The sequence below is a fragment of the Felis catus genome, chromosome B1 (assembly GCF_018350175.1).
Source record: "Felis catus isolate Fca126 chromosome B1, F.catus_Fca126_mat1.0, whole genome shotgun sequence".
In the NCBI taxonomy this organism is placed as follows: Eukaryota; Metazoa; Chordata; class Mammalia; order Carnivora; family Felidae; genus Felis; species Felis catus.
Genome location: NC_058371.1, coordinates 53599050 through 53622785, shown reverse-complemented (window position 1 = coordinate 53622785; position 23736 = coordinate 53599050). Strand labels below are relative to the sequence as shown.

At 35.7% G+C, this 23736-nt stretch overlaps 1 protein-coding gene across 2 annotated transcripts in view; it reads right to left on the bottom strand.

The window, feature by feature from the left end:
* The window catches only part of GLRA3 (glycine receptor alpha 3), a 199553-nt gene extending 176202 nt beyond the window's left edge, over window positions 1–23351 (bottom strand). The window contains exon 1 of one of the 2 annotated variants that reach the window (XM_023252660.2): window positions 22763–23351. In XM_023252660.2, the coding sequence (XP_023108428.1) occupies window positions 22763–22833 (71 nt within the window). In that variant the 5' untranslated portion in view covers window positions 22834–23351. The remainder of the gene's footprint in view (window positions 1–22762) is intronic. The other variant, XM_023252661.2, reaches the window with a different exon arrangement.
* Window positions 23352–23736: the final 385 nt, after the last annotated feature.

The following is a 23736-nucleotide window of genomic DNA, read 5'->3' as shown; positions in this document are numbered from 1 at the left end:
TTTAATTTTTTGCTTTCCACCTTTCCAGAGTGTCTGCACCAGTTTGCATTCCCACAAACAGTGCAAAAGTGTTCCTCTCTCTCCACATCCTCACCAACATCTGATGTTTCCTGAGTTGTTCATTTTAACCATTCTGACAGGTGTGAGGTGATGTCATTGTGGTTTTGATTTGTAGTTCTCCAATGATGAGTAATGTTGAGCATCTTTTCATGTATCTGTTAGCCATCTGGATGTCTTCTTTGGAGAAGGGTTTATTCATGTCTTTTGCCCATTTCTTGACTGGATTATTTGTTTTGTGGGTGTTCAACTGTATAAGTTATTTATAGATTTTGGATACTAGCCCTTTATCAGATATGTCATTTGTAAATATCTTCTCTCATTTTGTTGGTTGTCTTTTAGCCTTGTTGATTGCTTCCTTCACTGTGCAAAAACGTTTTATCTTGACGAGGTCCCAACTGTTCATTTTTTGTTTTTATTTCTCTTGCCTGTGGAGACATGTCAAGTAAGAAGTTGCTGTGGCATTGGTCAAAGAGGTTGCTGCCTATTTTCTCCTCTAGGATTTTGATCATTTAGTGTCTCACATTTAGGTCTTCCATCCATTTTGAACTTATTTTAGTATATGGTGTCGAAAGTGGTCCAGTTTCATTCTTCCGTGTGTCACTGTCCAGTTTTTCCAGCACCATTTACTGAAGAGATTGTCTTTTTTCCATTGGATACTCTTTCCTATTTTGTTGAAGATTAGTTGGACATACACTTGTGGGCCCATCTCTGGGTTCTCTATTCTGCTCCACTGATCTATGTATCCGTTTTTGTGCTAGTACCATACTCTTTTGATGATTACAACCTTGTAATGCAGCTTGAAGTCAGGAATTGTGATGCCTCCAGCTTTGGTTTCCTTTTTAAACATTACTTTGTCTATTTGGGATATTTTCTGGCTCCATACAAATTTTAGAATTGTTGGTTCACTGGCATTATTTTGATAGGGATTGCATTGAATGTGTACATTGCTTTGAGTATTATTGATATTTGAACAACATTTGTTCTTCTAATCCATGAGCATGGAATGTTTCTGCATTTCTTTGTGTCTTCTTCAATATTTTCATAATCTTTCTATAGTTTTCAACATATAGATCTTTCACTTCTTTGGTTAGGTTTATTCCTAAGTATCTTGTGGTTTTTGGTGCCATTTGTAAATGGGATCAATTCTTCGATTTCTCTTTTTGCTGTTTCATTATTGGTGTATAGAAATGCAACCAATTTCTGTATGCTGATTTTATATCCTGTGACTTTACTGAATTCATGTAACAGTTCTAGCAGTTTTTTGGTGGAGTCTTTCAAGTTTTCCACATAGCGTGTATGTCATCAACAAAGGGTGGAAGTTTGACTTCTTCTTGACTGTCATTCAGAATAGAAGGAGAGAAAAAGAGTTTCCCAGACAAACAAAAACTAAAGGAGTTCATGACCACTAAACCAGCCCTGCAAGAAATTTTAAGGGGGATTCTCTGAGTGGAGAAAAATAAAAAGAAGCCCAGAGCAACAAAGACTACAAAGGACCAGATAACATCACCAGAAACAGCAACTCTACAGGTAACACAATGGCACTAAATTCATCTTTCAATAATCACTCGGAATGTAAATGGACTAAATGTCCAATCAAAATACATAGGGTTTCAGAATAGATTTTAAAAAAAGATCCATCTATATGCTGCCTACAAGAGACTCATTTTATACCTAAAGACCCCTGCACATTGAAAATGAGGGGATAGAGAACCATCTATCATGCTAATGGACACTAAAAGAAAGCTGGAATAGCCATACTTAAATCAGACAAACTAATTTAAAACAAAGACTGTAACAAGAGATGAAGCATGGCATTATATCATAATTTAGGTTTCTATCCATCAAGAAGATCTAACAATTATAAATATTTATGCCCAAACTTGAATACCCAAATATATAAATCAATTAATAACAAACATAAAGAAAACCATCGATAATAATACAATAATAGAAGAGTACTTTAACACCCAATTTACATCAATGGACAGATCACATAAGCAGAAAATCAACAAGGAAACAATAGTTTTGAGTGACACATTGGACCGGATGGGTTTAACAGATATACTCAAAACATTTTACCCTAAAGCAGCAGAATACACATTCTTCTCAAGTGCACATGAGTGTATATTCTCCAGAATAGAACACATACTGGGTCACAAATCAGCCCTCAAAAAGTACAAAAAGATTGAGATCATGCCTTGTATATTTTCAGATCACAATGCTATGACTCTTGAGTCAACCACAAGGAAAAAATTGGAAAGCCCTCAAGTACATGGAGGTTAAAGAACAACCTACTAAAGATTGAATGAACCAGGAAATTAAAGAAGAAATTTAAAAATGCATGGAAGAAAATCAAGATGAAAATATGACAGTCCAAACCTTTTGGGATGCAGCAAAGCAGTTCTAAGAGGACATAGCAATTCAGGCCTATCTCAAGAAGCAAAAAATGTCCCAAATATACAGCCTGACCTTGCACCTAAAGGAGCTAGAAAAGGAGCAGCAAATAAAGCATAAAACCATCAAAAGAAAGGAAATAAAAAAGATTAGAACAGAAATAAATGATATAGAAACAAAAAAAAATAATAGAACAGATCAATGAAACTAAATGCTGTTTCTTAAAGAATACATAAAATTAATAAATCTTATTTATCAAGTCTAGCCAGAATTATGAAAAAGAAAAGAGAGAGAATGCAAAATAGATAAAATCACAAATGAGAGAGGAGAGATTGCAACCAACAGTATAAAAATACAAACAATTATAAGAGAATACTGTGAAAAATAATATGCCAACAAACTGAACAATCTGGAAGAAATGGACAATTTCCTAGAAACTCACACACTACCAAAATTCAAACAAGAAGAAATAAAAAATTTTAACATACCCATAACCAGCAAAGAAACATAATCAGTTATTTAAAATCTCCCAACAAACAAGAGTACTGAGCCAGATGGATTCCCAGGGAAATTCTACCAGACATTTAAAGAAGAGTTAATACCTATTCTTTTCAAACTATTCCAAAAATTAGAAATGGAAGGAAAGCTTCCAAACTAATCCTATGAAGCCAGCATTACCTTGATTCCAAAACCAGTCACAGACCCCACTAAAAAGGAATATTACGGGCCAATATCCCTGATGAAACTGGATGCAAAAATTCTCAACAAGATCTAGCAAATTGCATTCAACAGTACATTAAAAGCATCATTCACTGCGATCAAGTGGGATTTGTTCCACGGCTCCACGGCTGGTTCAACATTTGCAAATCAATCAACATGATACACCACACTAAAGAAAGGATGATAACCATATGATCCTTTCAATAGATGCAGAAAAAAGCATTTGAGAAAATACAGCATCCTTTCTTAATAAAAACCCTCAAGGGGCGCCTGGGTGGCGCAGTCGGTTAAGCACCCGACTTCAGCCAGGTCACAATCTCGCGGTCTGTGAGTTTGAGCCCCGCGTCAGGCTCTGGGCTGATGGCTCGGAGCCTGGAGCTTGTTTCCGATTCTGTGTCTCCTTCTCTCTCTGCCCCTCCCCCGTTCATGCTCTGTCTCTCTCTGTCCCCCCCCCCCAAAAAAAAAAAAAAAGTTGAAAACCCTCAAGGAAGTAGGAATAGAAGGAACATACCTCAAGATCATAAAGACCATATATGAAAGACCCACAGCTAATATCGTCCTCAATGGAAAAAAAAAATCTGAGAGTCTTCAGGTCAGGAACATGATAGGTATGTCCATTCTCACCTCCGTTATTCAACATAGTACTGGAAGTCCTAGCCTCAGTAACCAGATAACAAAAAGAAGTGAAAGGCATGCAAATTGGCAGGCAATGCCCATTTAAGCAGAGACTAAATACCATTACAATTAACCAAATTTAAAAGTTTAGCAATATGAAAAATTGATAGGTATATGGGTAAAATTTACTTTTATAAGCAATATACACTGAAGAAAGGCATATACAACTGTTTTAAAGGAGAATTTCATGGTCTATATTTAAATTAAGTCATCCTCCTTATGACAAGTATTATTTAATGCAAAATTGGCTGTATTAATAAAATAGGAAATGGCCTAAGTAGCTATAAATGTGTTTTTAAAAATCTCTAATATCATCCTACTTTAGATTTATACAATAAAGCATTCTATGTGTTCCAAAATAGAAAGTATTTAAAGAAATACCATTGAATAAAAGAAATAGCAAGTGCAAAATAACGTTTTTAGCATAACCTCGGGGTCAAAGGGGATCCGAAATAACATTCTCCCTTTCTCTCTCCAAATGTGGAACAATTCCAAAAATGTTTTCAAAAGGGTGAAGGATTTGGGATAATAACATGATCTTATAACTGATAAAACTGATTCTAGAGAATGTATCTGTTATCTGAAGACACATTAGCTTCCCAACGCTGAATTTTGAATGATGCATATATATCCACACCTTCTCAAGGTCTGAAGTGGAAACGGAACAGAAAAGCACTAGGCTATGCTGGTCCAGATTTTTCTTCCAAACCCCTCAAATAGAAGACCCACTCATCTATTCCGGGGTAGAATGACTGAGAGAATGGAAAGAGACCAGAAGAAGACAGTAATTGTGACCAAGGGGGAGTTTTGATTTATCCAAAATACTTGGATTTTTATACTGAAAACATAATCATGTATTACTTAAGTAATTATAAATAAGTAAAATTAAATTCACATAAATACTTTGCAATTGATTTTAATTAAGTGCCTGTAATGATTAAACTCAAGATCACAAAGGTAAATTTGTGGTTGTTACACATCAGTTATTATAGCAGTTGCATATATACGCTTTTTGAAAAATGCTACATTTTTTTAATGTTTTTATTATTATTATAATTATTTATTTTGAGAGAGAGAGAATCCCAAGTGGGCTCAGCACTGTCAGTGCAGAGCCTAACACAGGGCTTGATCCCATGAACCATAAGATCATGGTCTGAACTGAAATCAAGAGTCGGAGGCCTAACTGACTGAGCCATCAAGGCTAGTTACATTCCTAATCTCCTTAGTAACATACAACAGAAAACATGTTGTCAGTATTACCTTTTCTTTCACAAATCAGTGAAATAGTACTTAATTCCTCAAAATGAATCACAAATAATAAAACGTTCCTCATAAATACAGTTGCCCCTCCCTTCCTTCTGAGAAGGGAATTTCTTTATTTTTTCTCCTGACTTACTAAAAGAGGCTTCTTCCCTTAGCCTGATTCTAGACCATCACCTCTACAGAGTGTGTTTTGAAATTCTCTTATTCTAGTTGTGGTCACTCACCAGCCACCCCCCCCCCCGCCACACACACTCATACCTGGTATGCACAAAGTTCACCACCTCTAAACCTATTCTTTTGAATTGAAAAGTGATCAAGGAATTTGCTCTGACTCTGTGGAGTACAGTGTGCTCTTGAACAATAAATTTAATAAAAAAAAACCATTGGATATCAACAAAATCAAAATTGGAAAGGTGAACTCTTCTTTGAATAGACTTTACGTTTCCTTCAGTCAGAAGATGGTCAGGGGACTCTAGTAGTCACAACAGTAATCGCTCAAAATCCAGAATATGCCCTGATCACATGTTTGCCTGCCTTAGGGAATCTTACCAATTCTTTTGCTTAAAAGGCATGTTCTCTACATTGCTTTTCTTTGCTTATCTGACCTGGAAGTGATCCCTCCTCCACTAAATTCTTCTAAGCCATTTGGTTCTGTCATCCACTGGTTTCCATTGTTGATGGGTGATACTCAACCTGCCAAGATCTCCTCCACTAGCTGGAAACTGCCTGGCTAAAGGCAGAGACTGTGTCATATAACTCGTCTTATTGCAACTCATCTCATAGCACTAATATACTACTTTGCTACAATTTCTAGAGTCCTTCTAGAGTTCAGTTTGATAGAGTTCAAGTTGACAAATTTGTTCCTTATATTCCAAATATACCTCAACCAGCTTAACTTATCAAAAGATCGCCAGTTTTAGAACGATATTTCTAGTGATAATTTGAAAGTGATTAATCAAATAGATGGAGGAAATGTTATCAAGAATTGTTTTTCTTCTGAATCTTATTTGGCAAGACACCTCTGACTATTTTATTTTATTTTATTTTATTTTATTTTATTTTATTTTAAAATTTATTTAATGTTTTATTTATTTTTGAGACAGAGAGAGACAGAGCATGAGCAGGGCAGGGGCAGAGAAAGAGGGAGACACAGAATCCAAAGCCAGCTCAAGGCTCTGAGCTGTCAGCACAGAGCCTGACAAGGGGCTCAAACCCCCAAACCGTGAGACCATGACCTAAGCTGAAGTCGGACGCTTAACCGACTGAGCCACCCAGGCGCCCCTCTTCGACTTTTAAAATATGTACAAATCTTGTTTTAAAAGACACTATAAATTTTATTTAATCTAGGGGTATCTGGGTGGTTCAGTCAGGTAACCGTCCAACTTCAGCTCAGGTCATGATCTCGTGGTTCATGGGTTTGAGCCCCACATGGGGCTCTGTGCTAACAGCTCAGAGCCTGGAGCCTGTTTCAGATCCTGTGTCTCCCTCTCTCTCTGCCCCTCCCTTGCTAACACTTTGTCTCTCTCTCAAAAATAAAATAAACATTAAATTTGTTTTAATTTTTTAAAAGTTAATCTACGTTCATTGTACAAAACAATTCATAAAAATACAATAAAAAATAAGAAGAAAGCATCTTAATCCCACTACCCAGGGAGAGTGATACAGAAAGCATCCTTTTACCTGAGATTATAACTGAGTTAGAGATATTTACAAAGGAAACGGGACAGCAGAAGCAGTATTGCTTTGTTTTCAGCTCTCTACTTTCTATTTTCAACTAATTGTGCTTGCATCAGTGCCTACTAATGAAACACGTTTTTGTAAATCCCCAAATCAATAAGATTCAGGGCATAAAAGCATGATATTTTAAAGTACCAATCTCTAGAGTCTCTGAATCTGAAAGAGATGTACAGAGAATATTAAAGTGGAGTCATACGAAATTTCTTTTCCTGAATAATACTGAATCAGCAGAGCACAGACATTTAGATTTTAGTAGATATTCCCATTTGTGTGACTGCAAATGTTTATGTTAATGTCACCTTTCAATGGAAGGTGGTCTGACTTATGCATATTGAAGGCAGATTGGACCTTTTTCTCCCTGTGGTGCGGGAAGCCTTATATTTGTCTGACCATTACATCCCTGTAAGAAGAGAGAAACGGCACAGAATGAAGGAGAGATTCAAACACTAAAGTAGAAAAGAGTTTATAATTGGAAGTGGGAAGGAAAGGTAAATATAGCAATGAGTATGGTGCTATTCAATGTCCCTCAAGTGAAAATTTGACTATCCATCAAGGCTTTTGTTTTCCTTTTTTTAATGAAGGTTTTTATTGAACCATATTCTTTTTAAAAATCAAAAAAAGAGATGAGGAGGGTACAATCACTGGTGTCAACACCATACTTCAAGCACAGCTGAGGGTACTCACTCTCGGACTCTCTTTCCTCTGCTCCCCCTGCCTCACCTGGGTCTCCTCCTCCCCTCTTCCCACCTTCCTTCTTTGTATATGCCTAAGCTATTTTGGGAAACGTGTTTATGGTTTCCCAGGAAACAAAAGGATTTTAAAACCCCCTAGATTATAGAAGTTATTTCCTGTGGCAGTGAGAGCATATGTTTTCTTTTAATCAAGCATAACAAAATCCCTAGAGATGATGCTTTATAGGAAAAAGCTAGCCACAGTAGAGATATAAAAGGAATAGTTCAGAGTTGTGAGTCTAAAATGTATGCTAGCGTTGCCACACTTGGTGTTCACGTGTAGAACATGAGAGCAAAGTAAAATTTTGACAGTGGGTTTCATTCTTGTATTTTTTAACGAAAATATCAATAAATAAATCTTACCATGATTCTAATTGAATGAGTCACATTTCACCTTTTAAGGAGTGATGCAATCATTGCTTTTTCTACTTCAGAATAACCGAAATTACCGATCTCACTTGGAAAAATAAGCAGTTAATTTGCATGAGGTGAGGTAGGTTCCACCTCTGGCCCTGCCACGTAAATTAAAGTGGTCTGAATAAGGACCCTGTCTCTAGACTTCTTTCACCTATTGTAGAGTGAGGGCACCTGCCATAAGGGGGCTGGGCTGAATCCTCTGGGAGGACTCTGAGCACAGCCCTGCCAGGGCACTAGAAGTAAGGTAGACTCTGGGCTCTATTCTCTTTTGTAAGTGTGAAGTCAGCCTAAAGTTATTTGCTTCATTGTTTATCTTTATCTCAGCTGATGACCTTGCCTCCTACTTCAAAGAGATAATTGAGCATTCAACTGCTGAATTATGAAATCACAATTCCCATATCTTTCAGCTTGCCATATTCTGCATCTATTCTAACCTTCTATCCAGCCACACAAAGAGACTTCTTACTCTTCTGGTTCAAAAGCTACCTTTCGACTATTGCTCTTAAAATTCTTCTTTTTCATCTAATCAGTGATCGTCCCTCCTCTTCCGGACCCCCTCTTGTCTCTTCCTAAAGCATTTCCCAAGTTCTTGGCATCTTTCTTCCGGGCTGTAAACAAGCTTAAATCTCCTGCTATTTCAAAAACACAACCAAAACAAATCAACAATCGCCTATCTCAACTGTGTCCACTGTGACTTCTCCTTCTAGTAGCCTCTTGGAAAAAAAAAAGAATCTGTATTTATCTTTTTATTTAGCTCATTGTTCAATGTAATGCTATCATATTTGTACACGTGTACCAAAAATGCACTTGAAAAGGCTACTAATAATCTTCTATATTTCTTTTTGCTTTTATGGCATTTGATGTTGATTATTCTTTCATTTCTGAAACTCTTCTGTTAGGTTCTGTGACATACTCTGTGCTAATTCTCCTTTTTCTCTTACTATACCTGCCTTTTTATTCCCCCAGTACTTCTCCTTCTGCCCATCCCTTAGAAGACTATGTTCTTAAAATAGTGCTTTTCAAACCTAAATGTGCTTATGAATCATCTGGAGGACATGATAAAATGCAGATTTGGATTCAGTAAGTCTGTGGTGGAATTCAGACCCCGCAGGTCTAATAGCCTCTCAGATGACAGTTATTGTGCTGGCTGAAGGGCCACATTTTCAGCTGCAGTGCCCTACGCAGGGAAGGACTTTTCCACATCTGCAAGCCCCAGTGATTATAGGTGTGCTATATCCACAGCTCAGCCTGCAGCATGTGAGACAAGATCTGGGGCAGCTAGAGCCAGGCTTGACGACTCTGTGAGTCACCAGGCTCCTTGCCTACCCCAATGGGATGAAATATCCATGTGTACTCAAGTATAAAAAACCCTGCCCCAGAATTCTAGTCCTCCAATCTGATCTATTCCCAGGTCTCATACTCCCTCCTCTATGCTGAAGTGTTTCATTAACTGAATATCTTACAGGCATGACATTCGCTATCCAGATCTGGAACTTAAATTAGATACTTTTCTACACAGCTGCTCCCCTTTCCTTCTGTTTTGTTTGTGTCATGGCAGTATTGTTCACCCAGTTACTAAAAGTATGATTGCGAGAATTATTCTAGACTCTTCTGTTTTCCTCATGCCCAACTAGTGGACGAGTCTTTTTTTTTTTTTCCTTTTCTTTTTGTCATTTCTTCCATCTGCTCCTTTCTCTCCATTTTTAGGATGTTCTATTGCTTGACCCTGAACTACTTTCCTTGATGTCAGTTTTGCCTCACCCACCATCAACATAGTTTCTTTCCAGTTCTCCACGTTACTTCTTTAGTGATTATTTCTGAACCACAGTCTGATCATGCTCCTCTCCTACTTCATTGGTTCCTTTTTGCTTCAGATAAAGACTGAGTTCCATCAGGCAGAATGCAAAATGTGATCTGGAACTTCTGGATCTCCCCCAGATGGCACTTCAGAGAAGTTAAATGTGTCATTTCTATTTACAACGTGGTGGCCAGAAGCTGGTCACAAGGACACACAAAGCTGTTAGGGAGACTGGGAAATCTTTAACTTCTTGGGAGTGCCTTCAGATAGAAGCCCCTTTCTCTTTTCTGATAGCTGGAAAATACCTACGATCACTGGAATCAGAGCACCTATCTTGGATCTCAAGGAAGAAACCACGTTAAGAGTGGCAAAACAACAAGGTAGAAGGAAGGATTGGTAAACACTCACTCCAGACTTTGGCCTGCTCATATCCATAGTTGTTTTTGTTTTTATTTTTATTTTTCTAGTTTTGGTAAGAAAAATAGAATCTTTCTTAAGCCAATATTATTTATTGTGTGCTTTCTGTCACTCGAAATGAGGCTAATCTGAACTAACAACAGCAATAAAGGACTCTGTTCATCCCTTGTTTATCTTGCTGCCACTCAACATCTATCATATCTACCACTACAATGGATGTTAGGGGGGTGGGGAAATAGATTTGGAAAAAGCCAACTGATATTAAATAAAGTGAGGAATTATAGCTGTAATGCTAGATACATACTTTCTGTTAAAGAGAAATTATCACATGTCTGACTATCTTAGTCAAAACAGTTGTACTCTGTAGATGGATAAAGCACTACACATTATATTTATAAAGTAGTATATTAAATACAATCACTCAGTCTATAGAAAGGTCACTCAAGCCTTCAAAAACAGGACTGAGACCATTCCCTGAGTCTTCTTTCTCCAAATTTCTTCTTGTTTTCATGTGTACACACAAATGCATGAACAGAGAAGACAGAATTCAAGAAAAGTTAATTTAGAACACACCTAAAATAAACTAGCTACTTCCTATAAAGGTATACATCTCATCTTCTTTTTACTACTTTTTTTTAGTTTGAATTTTTATTTGCTCTAGGAATTTGAATTGTTTTTTGCATTTCAATTAAACTTTCCAATGCAATCTCTGCTTTAAGTTAATATGGATGATAATGGTACATATACACACAGAGAATGTTATATACACTTTGGCATTTTTAAGTGGAGCAAAATTATAAGTTCACATGTTAATACTTAGAATGAAATATTTAGGTTACACATAAAACCTAATTTTCTACTATAATCTCAGGAGGTACCAATTGAGGTCTGCAGCAGAGTCAGAGTCTTTGATGGTTCTCATCCTATTTAAGATTCACAAGAAGAAAGAGATACCCTAAATTTCACAGATTTAAAGGGAAAAAAAGCATTTCACAATCTTTTAAAGTGGTTTAAGGTTGTTACAAAGAAACAACATAAAACAGATAGGAGATATCTAATAATTTCACCCTTATGATCCCCTGCTACCTCTATTCTTTCCAATAAATAAAACAAGATGCTAGTTAAGGACACAGAGGTTCATTTATTCTTACCATGCAGTGGGATATACTATACAAAGTTCGGTCAGTATTTTAATAAGGGTTAAGTCTCTTCCTAAAAAGGAATAATTTAAGAACGGATAGAAAATATTACATAGTGCATATTAGAGTGTTTTGTAATTTTTTAGTAGAAATAAATATATAGAGAGATTGTTTTTAAGTTTTGAAGGTTAAGATTTCATTACACACGTCATTCTTCTTTCGTTAGGAATGTAACCATTTGTTTATAAAACTATGAGGTCAAAAATCTCTTCTTTTCTTGGATTTTTGTTTTATTTAGTCTGCTAATTAATTAAGTTTCAGCCCTTAGACTTCTGATATACAGAATAAACACATTTAAATAATACAAATTAATAAAAATATGTGTATATTGACATCAACAGAATAAACGGATATAACACAGCTTATTCAAATATTTTATTCCTTATAATCAAATGATGACAATGAAACATTTTGTTTAGAAATGGAAAAAAATTATTTGAATAAACATTTGCTGATGTTTTCCTAACACCCAAGGATAGTCATACAGATTTTTCCTGTGAAGTTAGTCCTAAAACAACTTAAGCATGGATTTATTAGGAACAGAAACTTGGGGTCTCCTGGGTGGCTCAGTTGGTTAAGTATCTGACTGTAGCCTGGGTCACAATCTCATGATTTGTGAGTTCAAGCCCTCCATCGGGCTCTCAGCATGGAGCCTACTTCAGATCCTCCATCCCCACTGTCCCCATCTCCCCCTCTCTCTGCCCCTCCTCTGCTTGCACTTTCTGTCTCTCAAAAATAAATAAATAAATAAATAAATAAATAAATAAATAAATAAATAAACAAACTGATAAAAAGAAAAAGGGAAGGGAAGGGAAGGGAAGGGAAGGGAAGGGAAGGAAAGGAAAGGAAACCTTGGGGGTCCCAAGGTAGAACAAGTGAGGCATCAGTGAGTAGTGAGAAAAATGAAAACATGTAGATGACTTTTTTCTAAAAAAATTTTTTCTGTAAGATAGAGATAAGAGGCAAGTGGGTAAATATATTACCACAGAAAAAATAAAATTAGGAATAAAGAAAAACCAAAGCACCAAATTGCTTACCAAGTTTCCTACTGAGTGCTAAAGGCAGAGAAATCAACATGGTATTTTTATTTATGCCGAGAAAGAGTTATTTATTTGAAACTGTCAATCTGCTTTTAGAAATAAAAACGATGCTTCATTCTGGAAATGAGTGGGCACTTTTTCAGTGTGCTAGACACTCTTTCAAGCCCTGGAGATAGAACTGGACATACATTCCTGTTCTGCCCTGAAGGACTTCACAGTTCAAGCTAGAGGTAAGATTCAGGCAATTACTACCCCCTGGGATACATGCAATAAAGGCACTTGGTGCTTGGGAGCACAGAAGAGGTATCTTCACCTAGACTTGAGAAAGATCAGAGAAGGTTCTTAAAGAAGGTAAAGTAAGTTGAGTAGAAATTAGCCAGACAGATAGAACTCACATTTCCCTCCCAGTCATTTGACGGAGTGGTCATTTTATTGAGGTTCAAATCACTCATCTTCTCCCAGGTCCTCACCATAAACTATTGTATGGACAGTCTGAACCCAAAGCAACAAAAACAATACCAACAACAATAATCACAGGACAAACTGTTTTCTGATGATTTGGTCACACTTATTGACCATTAATAACAACTTTCTTTTCTATTTGTAGCGTTTTACTTGTCACTACAATTTTCTGAAAATTAGTTTTTGTTTTTATTTTTTAAAAGTTTATTTGGGGCGGTTGGGTGGCTCAGTTGGTTGAGCATCCGACTTCAGCTCAGGTCATGATCTCACAGTTTGTGAGTTTGAGCCCCAGGTCGGGCTCTGTGTGGACAACTCAGAGCCTGGAGCTGCTTCGGATTCTGGGTCTCCCTCTCTCTCTGCCCCTCCCCCACTCGCGCTCTGTCTCTCTCTCTCTCGCTGCCTCTCAAAAATAAAGAAAACTAATAAAATTTTTTTTAAGTTTATTTATTTTTGAGAGAGAGAGAGAGAGAGAGAGACAAAGCATGGGGGAGGGACAGACAGAGGGGGGAGACAGAGTCCCAAGCAGGCTCTGCACTGTTAGCGTAGAGCCCAATGTAGGGCTAGAACTCACAGACCATGAGATCATGGCTTGAGCCAAAACCAAGGGTCAGATGCTTAACTGACTAAGCCACCAGGCTCAGTTTTTATTATTTATTTATTTATTTATTTATTTATTTATTTATTTTTATTTTTTTAACGTTTATTTATTTTTGAGAGAGAGAGAGAGACAGAGCATGAACGGGGGAGGGTCAGAGAGAGGGAGACACAGAATCGGAAACAGGCTCCAGGCTCTGAGCCGTCAGCACAGAGCCCCTTGCGGGGCTCGAACTCACAGACCGGGAGATCATGACCTGAGCCGAAGTCGGCCGCTTAACTGACTGAGCCACCCAGGCGCCCCGGTCAGTTTTTATTTTTAATAGTAACATATTCTCGATTTTTATACATATCCTTAACCCTTGTATTGGAGAATATCCAGAGCTAATATAGGTACTAACTATTGATATCCTGTTTTATAACAATTAGAAATTTAACTTTAAAAAGAAATGTGTACTCTTTCATTTATCTAACATCGATAACAAAAGAAAGTCAACAGAATCTACATAATAGAAAAATAAATAAACTTTAAATGATAACAACTCTAACATTCTTTTCAAAAGATATTTGTATGTGGGGGGTGCCTGGGTGGCTCAGTCAGTTGACCCTCAGACTCTTGATTTCAGCTCAGGTCATGATCCCAGAGTCATGGGATCAATGAGGCTCTGTGCTGAGCCTGGACCCCTCTTAAGATTCTCAGTCTCTCTTCCCTTCTCCCTTGCTCACGCTCTCTCTCTCTTTAAACTAAACTAAATAGGGGCGCCTGGGTGGCGCAGTCGGTTAAACGTCCGACTTCAGCCAGGTCACGATCTCGCGGTCTGCGAGTTCGAGCCCCGCGTCAGGCTCTGGGCTGATGGCTCAGAGCCTGGAGCCTGTTTCCCATTCTGTGTCTCCCTCTCTCTCTGCCCCTCCCCCGTTCATGCTCTGTCTCTCTCTGTCCCAAAAATAAATAAACGTTGGGAAAAAAAATTTAAAAAAATAAACTAAACTAAATAAAAAATATTCATATAAAATTATGAAATTCATAGAATAATGGTGTTAGTAGGGGCAGTGATGATTTAAAATTTATTGATAAAATCCTAGTGGTTTGGGGGAACCATATGTATTTACGGAAAAAGATGTTGCTAAAGTTCTAATGCTTTTAGGATTAACTTATCTCACAGGATGTCAATGGAGAAATGATGTCAACCATTTGTTCATTTTACAAAGTTACAAAGCCCTAATAATAAGATCCAAACAAGGAAATACTTCCTCTATTGCTTTAGTTATAGGACATGACTCAAAATGATAAAACTATACAACTCTAGTCTAAGCAGCATCATGGAAAAATAGCAACCAATACACCATGCCTTCTCGGTAGGGGTGGAAGTTTTATACTGGGGGTCAAAAATCATATTCTTTTATGTATAAAGCCATATGTGTGTGTGCGTGTGTGTGTGTGTGTGTGTGTGTGTGTATGTTATATATATGTGTGTGTATATAAAACATATACCACAAATTATATATATTATACATAAGCAAATATATAGTATGCTGTGGTATTACAATTTCATGAAGACAATTAGAAAAAAAAATCCAAAAGTCTAAAAATATCTTTAAAAGGTTCCTTAGGAGGCAATAATGTGAAAAGAAAAGTAGAGAAATAATGAATTATACAACACAAATTTTAGATTCTCATGGTGATAATGAGAAGCAAATCCATTACTTTTCCACTAGATGCTGCCAGAGTAAGTAATATCTGAGATTTGTTTGATCTTCTACCTTTTATGAGATCTTGAACTCAGACTCCCTTTTCACTCTAAGTAATAATACAGATTTAAATAGAATTCAAATCTAAAGTCATAGGCAGGTAGACAGATGTGACAGGCAGATGTTATCTCAGTACTTACCTATTGTTTATTGAGCATCTATTTCACGCATGACATTGAATTAAATATAATGGAGTAAAATAAACATCGGAAGCAATCCTATCATCATGGGACTTACAATTAAGAGGGAGACAGAAGACTTGCATGAAAACATGAAACACATTTGAAAGGGATGTTATATGTTCTTCCCTCCACAATGGTATATTGTTAAAAATTGAAGTTCTGTTTCCTCAGTACTTCACATACTGCCTGGAATGGATTCATTGTTCTGTAAATTTATATGAAGTCATAGAGAAAGTCAGGCAGAATGCTACAGCCCCTCTGAAACTGGAGACTCCAACCTCCATTCATGGAGTAACTGCATAGAAAAGGTTATCATTTCAAACCATGCCTCACATAAAAGCTCACTTTCCATGAGCGATAGGGTCATTTTAAGTGAAGAAGAGGCATAGAACTCAAGCCAAAAATACAGAGACAAATATTTTGGGAGGCACATATGGGGGGAAAAAGTTCACTTTGGCCAGGAGAAAGTGGAATGGCATTTGGTTTTTATTGATTAAAATTATTTGATAAATAGTTTCCTTCTAAGGTAAAGACATTCTTATTGCTGGAAATCTTCAAGTTTATATGATGACCACCTGTTAGAGATTATTTCTGAGAGATTCTCAAATTTAGGTAAGATATTGGATGGACCAGTTACCTCTAATGTAAGCCCAATCATCCTACAGTGGTGATGGTTGTATAATAGTATCAGAAATATCTGTGTTCAGCTATAATTTCTAACTGGTTATGGCAAATGTTTGATGCACTCATAGAGAATTCTTCATCATTTGCATTGAATGTTATTCCATTCAATATCTATTTTTAGAGGATGCTAATAACCTTTAGATTTTATGCTATTCTTAACTTATACCACTGAAATTACTACTTTTGTGTATTAAATTGTCCTAGAGGTACTGGTAATACTTCTTCCTAAAAGTATCCCCAGTATGGAGATTATAAAAGAATTTCGGAAATGTACTATGACGAAGCTGCTTTTTTTAATATGCATTCTTTCTTTTTCTGACATCTGAGGATTGCAAACTTAAGTTTCCTTAAAATGCTTTCAAATGTGGTTGCCTGCAGTTGATAGAATAGCTTTGTCTTCTGTAGCTGAATAGCTCATTTTATTCACACACTTTCTGTTTGTTGCCAGACAGTTGGTCTGGTCTTGGAATTCTTGCCTTCATTCCAGAATAAGTTCTCTGAAGATGATTCAAATGTCTCTATTCCTGACCCACTCACCTAAGCAAAACAAAGCTACAGCTACACCATTCTCCTAGTGGGGAAAGACAAATAACCCACGTTTCCACATAAATATCTACCTACACATGAATTTATTTTCAATAAATACTGTCAATCCAGTATGAAGATAATCATACCGAGAAGGATACGCGAATGTCTGCTGGGAAAATCAAGAAGGATCCACTATATATACTTCATGAAGTAAGGAAAAGTAAAAGATGCACTTTCCTCAAAATAGTTCCCTAAAAGTCTCCTGAGAAAACTAAGTGATAAAAGGTACCGTCTATGATTGTAAGATTATAAGACTAGTTGAAATTACAGCATTGGAAGGTTCTATAGAAAAGTTTTAGAAAGATATATACTGTTGATATGAGCAGGCCTTTAAGATCGACTATATAACACTATGATAAATTTGTGACTTTGTCACTTGGTTATAATCAGTCTTACCTCCAGTTTAACTCAGGGCTCTCTGTGTACTTCTCTGTGCCCAACTTTACAATGTTCTACCCTTAGTGCATATAAATATTTTCTCTATTCTCTCTTCTTTGCATACAATATGATCGCCTTCATAACATTTTGACTGTTAATTCTACAGTTCAAGCATCATCTCTGCAGTCCAAGCTGATGGCAGGATACCAAATCGGCTGCTAGCATTTCAAACTCAAATATTCCAAACCAAGTTCAGTGTCTTCTTTCTTTCAACAATCCCAATCCTCTACCTGATTTTCGTTCTTTCAGGAGACCATATTCTGGTGAAAAGTTCAAGTATAGTTTTCAAATTCTAGAAGAAAGAGATTATTCTTTTCTTCTTGTAGTTTAGCCATTGTTTTTGGCTTGTGTAGTTATTACTGTTACTAATTATTATTAGCAATCTTACAGAGATACTTTGTGCCAAGTTAAGAGACCATTCCTGTAATGACAACCATTCAGTTACAAGTATTATTTACTTCTAAATTTTATCCACATTCTATTGAGAAAGGCAGCTGTTCCTTCTCTGTATTTCTGCAGGTTTGTTATTGTAGCCAGCTCAGTAGTTATTGCTAGCAGAATATGAATGTAAACCACAAATCGAAATTTCTTTACTGAATTTGACTATCACCACTCACTGAGCATACAATATGCCCATTATCATTTCCTTTATGTCTCACTTTTGCCCACAGAATAAGCATCTTAACAAGATCCAGCACAAGTACCAAGTCTTCTGGATAGCTTTCCTATGTCACATTTCCTAAAACATTGCCGTTTGTGTTTTTCTTTTGTTACTTGGCCCTTTGTATTTTCTCCCCTGCTGCCCTTTAAGTTCTGTGATGGGAAAGGTGGTAGTTTCTCAATCTTCCATAGCCAAACAGTACATAGCACAAAAAATTGTGCAAAGAATTTGGTAAAGGAATCTTGTTGAATTGCTTAAAATTACACATTAAATACATATTTGTTGATTGACTTGCCTCAGTACGTGAGTGTAGTTAAGGGAGGAAAAAATATATATAGCATAGGAAATATTTTACAAGCTGTTTTCTGAATCTGCAGGGTAAGTTGCCTAAGGCATTGACCAGAGAACTGGGCCATGATCCTTCTATACTTGGGAAATGTGTGATTATTTATAGACACAAAGGTAAGAAGCATATATTATGTGTAGCACAATTTAAAAAAACTATATAGAATCTTATTACTGTATGTATTTCCTGTATACAGGAAATCATTATGAAAGTTTATTCTTTCAAGTACATGTCTCTTTAATACTTTACATAAGAAAATAGAGCCAACATTAAAAAGGATTTTCCCTATTCTCCAAAACATACCAAGAGCAAAACCAAGAAATTCTATGCCAAAATGTTTTTCTTAGGCTTCAAAGTAAACCAAGATAGCATTTTATTTGTGATTATCATGAAGTCTGAAATTCACATATTTAGTTTTTGACAGAGTGTACCATAATTTATTCAAGTAGCAAGCCTGTAGTTGATATCAAATTATAAATATGAAAATTAAAATTGTATTTTATGAAAATAATCAATTTAAATGAAATATTTTTGGCAGTTCTCCTGTTTTTAGAATTTGTTCTGCAAGCTCTTCATAATCATCACTTATCTGCATTTCAAAGAAAGCTGAACACTGGTGTTCTGTTCCTTATTTTATTAATATGAGGACTAGAACCCAAAAGCCTAGAAGGATTGTTTCAGAAAACTACAATATCTGAGCAAAGTGTGAAACTTTAAAAAAAAAAAAAAAACTTTACTGCTAAGAAATTCAGATTTCTCACATCTGTTTACGCAATTTTCTCACTTGTATTTTTAAAAGAATTATCTTTTTTAAAAAATAAATAAATAAAAAATAAAAGAATAAAAGAATTATCTTTTTTAATAATTCTTCCTTAAAAATTACATTTTTAGACCTGATATATTCTGATAATGAATACTTCTAATTGTATTGTAGAAGTAAATATTTTTATTTTGATCTTTTGCCTTCATAAAACTTAACAAAAAGTAAAACTTATGCCAAGACAAATATATCATCTGTGGGCCTGCAATAATAGTCTAAGAAAATGCTATAAATATTTATAATATGTCCCTAACAAATTTTGTACTAGTAATAACAACAGAAACTGTCATACATTATTGATAGAAGTATCAGTAGGTACAACTACTTTGGAAAGTTTACAATATCTAATAAAGTTAAACATATTCATGCCCACTCTATGATCCAACAATTCTTATCTTAGAGAAAGTCTTAGACCCAACCCATTCTGCCCCCAAAATGCATGTATTCACATGCATGCATTCACATGTATTCACAAAATATTTGTTCAAGAATATTAATAGCAGCACTAGCCAAAATGTAAAAAATACCCAAATACCCTTCAGAGAACACTGGATAAATTGTGATGTCTTCATGTAATGGAATACTATATAGCAATGAGAATAAATTATTGTAACAGGTACTAATAGGGACAAAACACATAAACATAATGCTTCTAAAAAATAAAGCTCACTCAAATAAGTATTTATATAAAGTTCAAAAGCAAAAAAAAAAAAGAAAAAAAAAAGGAAAGCATATTTATTGTTGTATAAGTCAGGGTAGTGATCATCTTCGGGCAAAGTGGTGCCTGGAAAAGGTATGGTGGTAGGAGGGTGACTGTTTTTGTGAGGTTTTGGCAATTCTACTTTTTTTCCCCCGCATAGTACTTATCTTTACATACCTGGCTTATTTCACTAAGGATAATGTCCTCAAAATCCATCCATGTTATTACAGAATTTCCTTCTTTTTTAAGGCTGCATAGTATTCCCTTGTGTTTATATACCACTTTTTTTTTTGTCCATTCACCTGTCAATGGACATTTAGGTGTTTCCACACCTTAGCTATTATAAATAGTGCTGCAATAAACATGGAATTACTAATACCTCTTCAATATCCTGACTTTAATTCTTTCAGATAAATAACCAGAACTGGGACTACCAGATCATATGTTAGTTCATTTTTAGTTTTTTGAGGGCAATTCTACTTCTTGATCCATGGTCTCTTCACACGAGTGTGTTATCTTTGTGAAACTTCACATGGAAGCTTATTATTTGTGTATGTATCTGTGTGTATATTACATCTCAATAAGATTTTTTAAAATCCTTAAAGCTTATGAAAAGAAGCTTATACTAGTAAATTATTTAATTATAAAAATATATGTTTCCAGTTGCAATTCTTGCCTCCAAATTGCCCTAAAAAGTATTTTTAAGTTAGATACATTTATAAATTAATACTAAATACTTTTTGTTTTCATTTTTTCTTTTATATTTCCTTTTCATTCAATACGGGCAGACTTAGTGATAAAGAATAGTTTTCCTAAAGATATTTATTTTATAAAATATTTCCAGTAGAAGGAGCTTCGCTTTTTTTTTTTTAACTATAGGAAATTTTCTTTTAAGGGGCATCACTGAAAATAAATATATTTACTTTTTATTATTTTATTTTATTTTATTTTTTTATTTTTGACAGAGATCGAGACAGAGAGAGACAGAGCATGAGTGGAGGAGGGGCAGAGAGAGAGAGAGATTGGGTGACACAGATTCTGAAACAGGCTCCAGGCTCTGAGCTGTCAGCAGAGACCAACGTGGGGCTCAAACTCACTAGCCACAAGATCATGACCTGAGCGAAAGTCAGCACTTAACTGAGTCACCCAGGCACCCCTAAATTTTTAATTTAAATGATTAAAAAAATTAAATGATTAAAGTTCTTCATAGAGCAATGAATTACTCTCATCTAAGACCAGTCTAAGAGAAAAATTTTATTCAATTTATAAAAGAAGAAAGGAAAAACTTGATAAAGAATATATGTATCGCACAAACTTCTATACTGGGTACGTATTTTTCAAGGGATTGCATTTTTGGATTATTCACAAAGAGCATTTTAAATTACAATTATTTAATATTAATGAAGGTACATTTTTACAATTATGATCATCAATTTGAAATAAAATTTGTGTTAATTTAAATAAAACTAGACAAAAATCAAAGGATGTAATGGTGAAGATTATATACTTAAGAATATATTATAACAAATATAGTGAATTACCAGTATACAAATTTGACCTTAATGACCAAAATGGTTTAGTTACTGACATTAAACTTCCTAACTGTCTACCACTAAGCTATTCTGATTTATTTGAAAAAAAAATGCATACCGTCATCTAAGATATTAAGAAATAATTAAAGTAAAATAACCCATTTCACTTAAAACATGAATTTTGTACCCCTGTCCATGAAATTTTTATAAATATAAAAATGTTACACTCTTTGTTTTAATCATGTCACAAATAGTAAAATTTGTGACAATTGTCGTTATAAAAATTTAGTCACATTAAAATATTTTTCACTGAAAATATCCTAGTTTACAGTGGTTCAACCCATACTTCAAAAAAATAATTTTGAAATTATAATAACCGTCACAATTAATTCCTCTTACTACAGTTGTATCAAAATAACATAACTTCCTGTAAGGCAGTTTTTATGAGATACGTTATGTTTTCCTAAGGTGCCCAAAGATGAAAAACTGACATAGCAACCCAGAAGACAATATTTACATACTTCAAATAGGAATTAATATACACACAACTTAGTTATTCCAATTATTTGATTTTAATTCTCTTGAAAAGCTTGAGAGCCATAAAAATGAAATCTTAAGGTATTTACACTGGTAAATTAAAATTTACATTGGTGGTTCAAAAGTCTGTATGAGAAGAATCTTGCTTATATATCGTTGTATTAAGAATAGGGGTTACTTTCTCTGTGCCCCTCCCCTGCTCATGCATGTTCTCTCTATCCCTCTCAAAATAAATAAATAAACTCAAAAAAAAATTTTTAAGAATAGGGGTTAAATTATTTGATCTTTTGACTAGTCTCTATTAAAAAATAAATAAATAAATCCCACCAAATATGACTGGACATGATAAGAAAATTACATATCATAAAACAATTTTATTCTTTAGTAGGTTTATTGTAGTATCAATTTCTCCCAAAAGATTATTCTTGACATAAAACATATCTAATGATTTATTTATGACTTTGCCCTCAGGTATTACCTGACCTAAGCCCTTTAGAATTGGTACTTACAAGGCCTTAAGTGTTATTTATTTATTTATTTAACTTAACCTCTGGATGTATCAATAATGCTCAGAATTTCTCTGATAAGTAAATGCTTATGTTCTAGATTTTTTTGCCATTTAATTACTTCTAATTACTTCTAATTACTAAATGTTTTGTAACTTTCAAAAAAAGAGTAACACTCAGAATTTGTATTTCACTTAGAAAAATGAAACTCCAAAAGCAATTTGAGAAAGAAGACCTAGGTTTTGGAAATAATTTTCCAAAGGTAATCTTAGCTGCAAATAATATGAGGCCAGTTACTTAAAAAGCACTATATAGTGAAAATAGAGCAAAGTTACATGTTTTTAGGGATCCTGATAGACTGCTAGACAGTTTTAGGTAGACAACAATACGATTTAAGGGATACTTTCAATGCAATTTCGAATTGCATTCTCGACTTCATCAATAACAAGTGGTTGAAATCTAGTGCACAGGCTTAAATGAATTCTTCAACTGTTAAATACAAGTGGACTCACCTGAGTAACAGTGCTGCTTCCCAGAAGTAAAATCCTGAAACGAATGTCCGGAAGTGTCTCACGTGGGCCATGATACGGAGAGATTTTCACGATCCTGAAATTAATCTTATCCAAGGCATGGGGGATGAGAAAGCCAGGAACGAAAAATGTGCAATCTAACTCTGCGTGGTGTTGCAGGAGACGAACGCCTGGAACGCTTCAGCACCTTAGACAGCTCCCCGCAGTCGGCAAAGACCCTGTCTTTCAAACACTTGAAATTCCCTTTAGACCCCTTCTCTGGGCATTGAGCAGAAGGAAGATTCACAGGGTTACAAATGTGCAGGTGGTTTACACGGTGAACGCGGAATAAGGGGTGAGATGAAATGTCTGAAGTGCCTAGGTTCTGGGCAACAGTTCACTGAAGCTCTAGCAGCAAAGAAAGCTTGTCCTTCCCAGACTCAGACACCGGAGAAAGAATAACAGCAACAGCCGGAACAAGGATGCTTCTTCACCTGCTCCTAGCGCCGCCCGCCGAATCCCACTCTCCACCTTTGAGTAAAACCCGACACCGCTAGCGCGGCAAAGGGAAGCGGGGGCGGAGCCAAACGACACTGTTCTGTTCTCCAATCACGACCGCACAGCGGGACTGAGTGGCAGGCTACTCATCACCGTAGGCCGTGCTTAGCACTTTACCCTTTAAAAAAAGCAGTGAATAACTGGTGCAGAGCCTTAACTCTGACTGGAGGGAGTTGAGGGAAGAAAGCCTCAGGACTAAGCATTGGGAAAGTCAGCGGCTTTTGTGAATTAGGTAGCAAAACAGCGCTGGAGAGACCCTTTTCTATTTTCTTCCGGGAAAAGGCACAATTTGGGAAGAAAGGTCTTTTCAGATGTGACCCCATCTCTTTGACCTCATATCAAAATGCAGGAGTCAACAGTAAACCCAAACCCTTAGAAAAGGCTAGAGAAGAGCAGAGAATATGGTTCATGAGCATCAG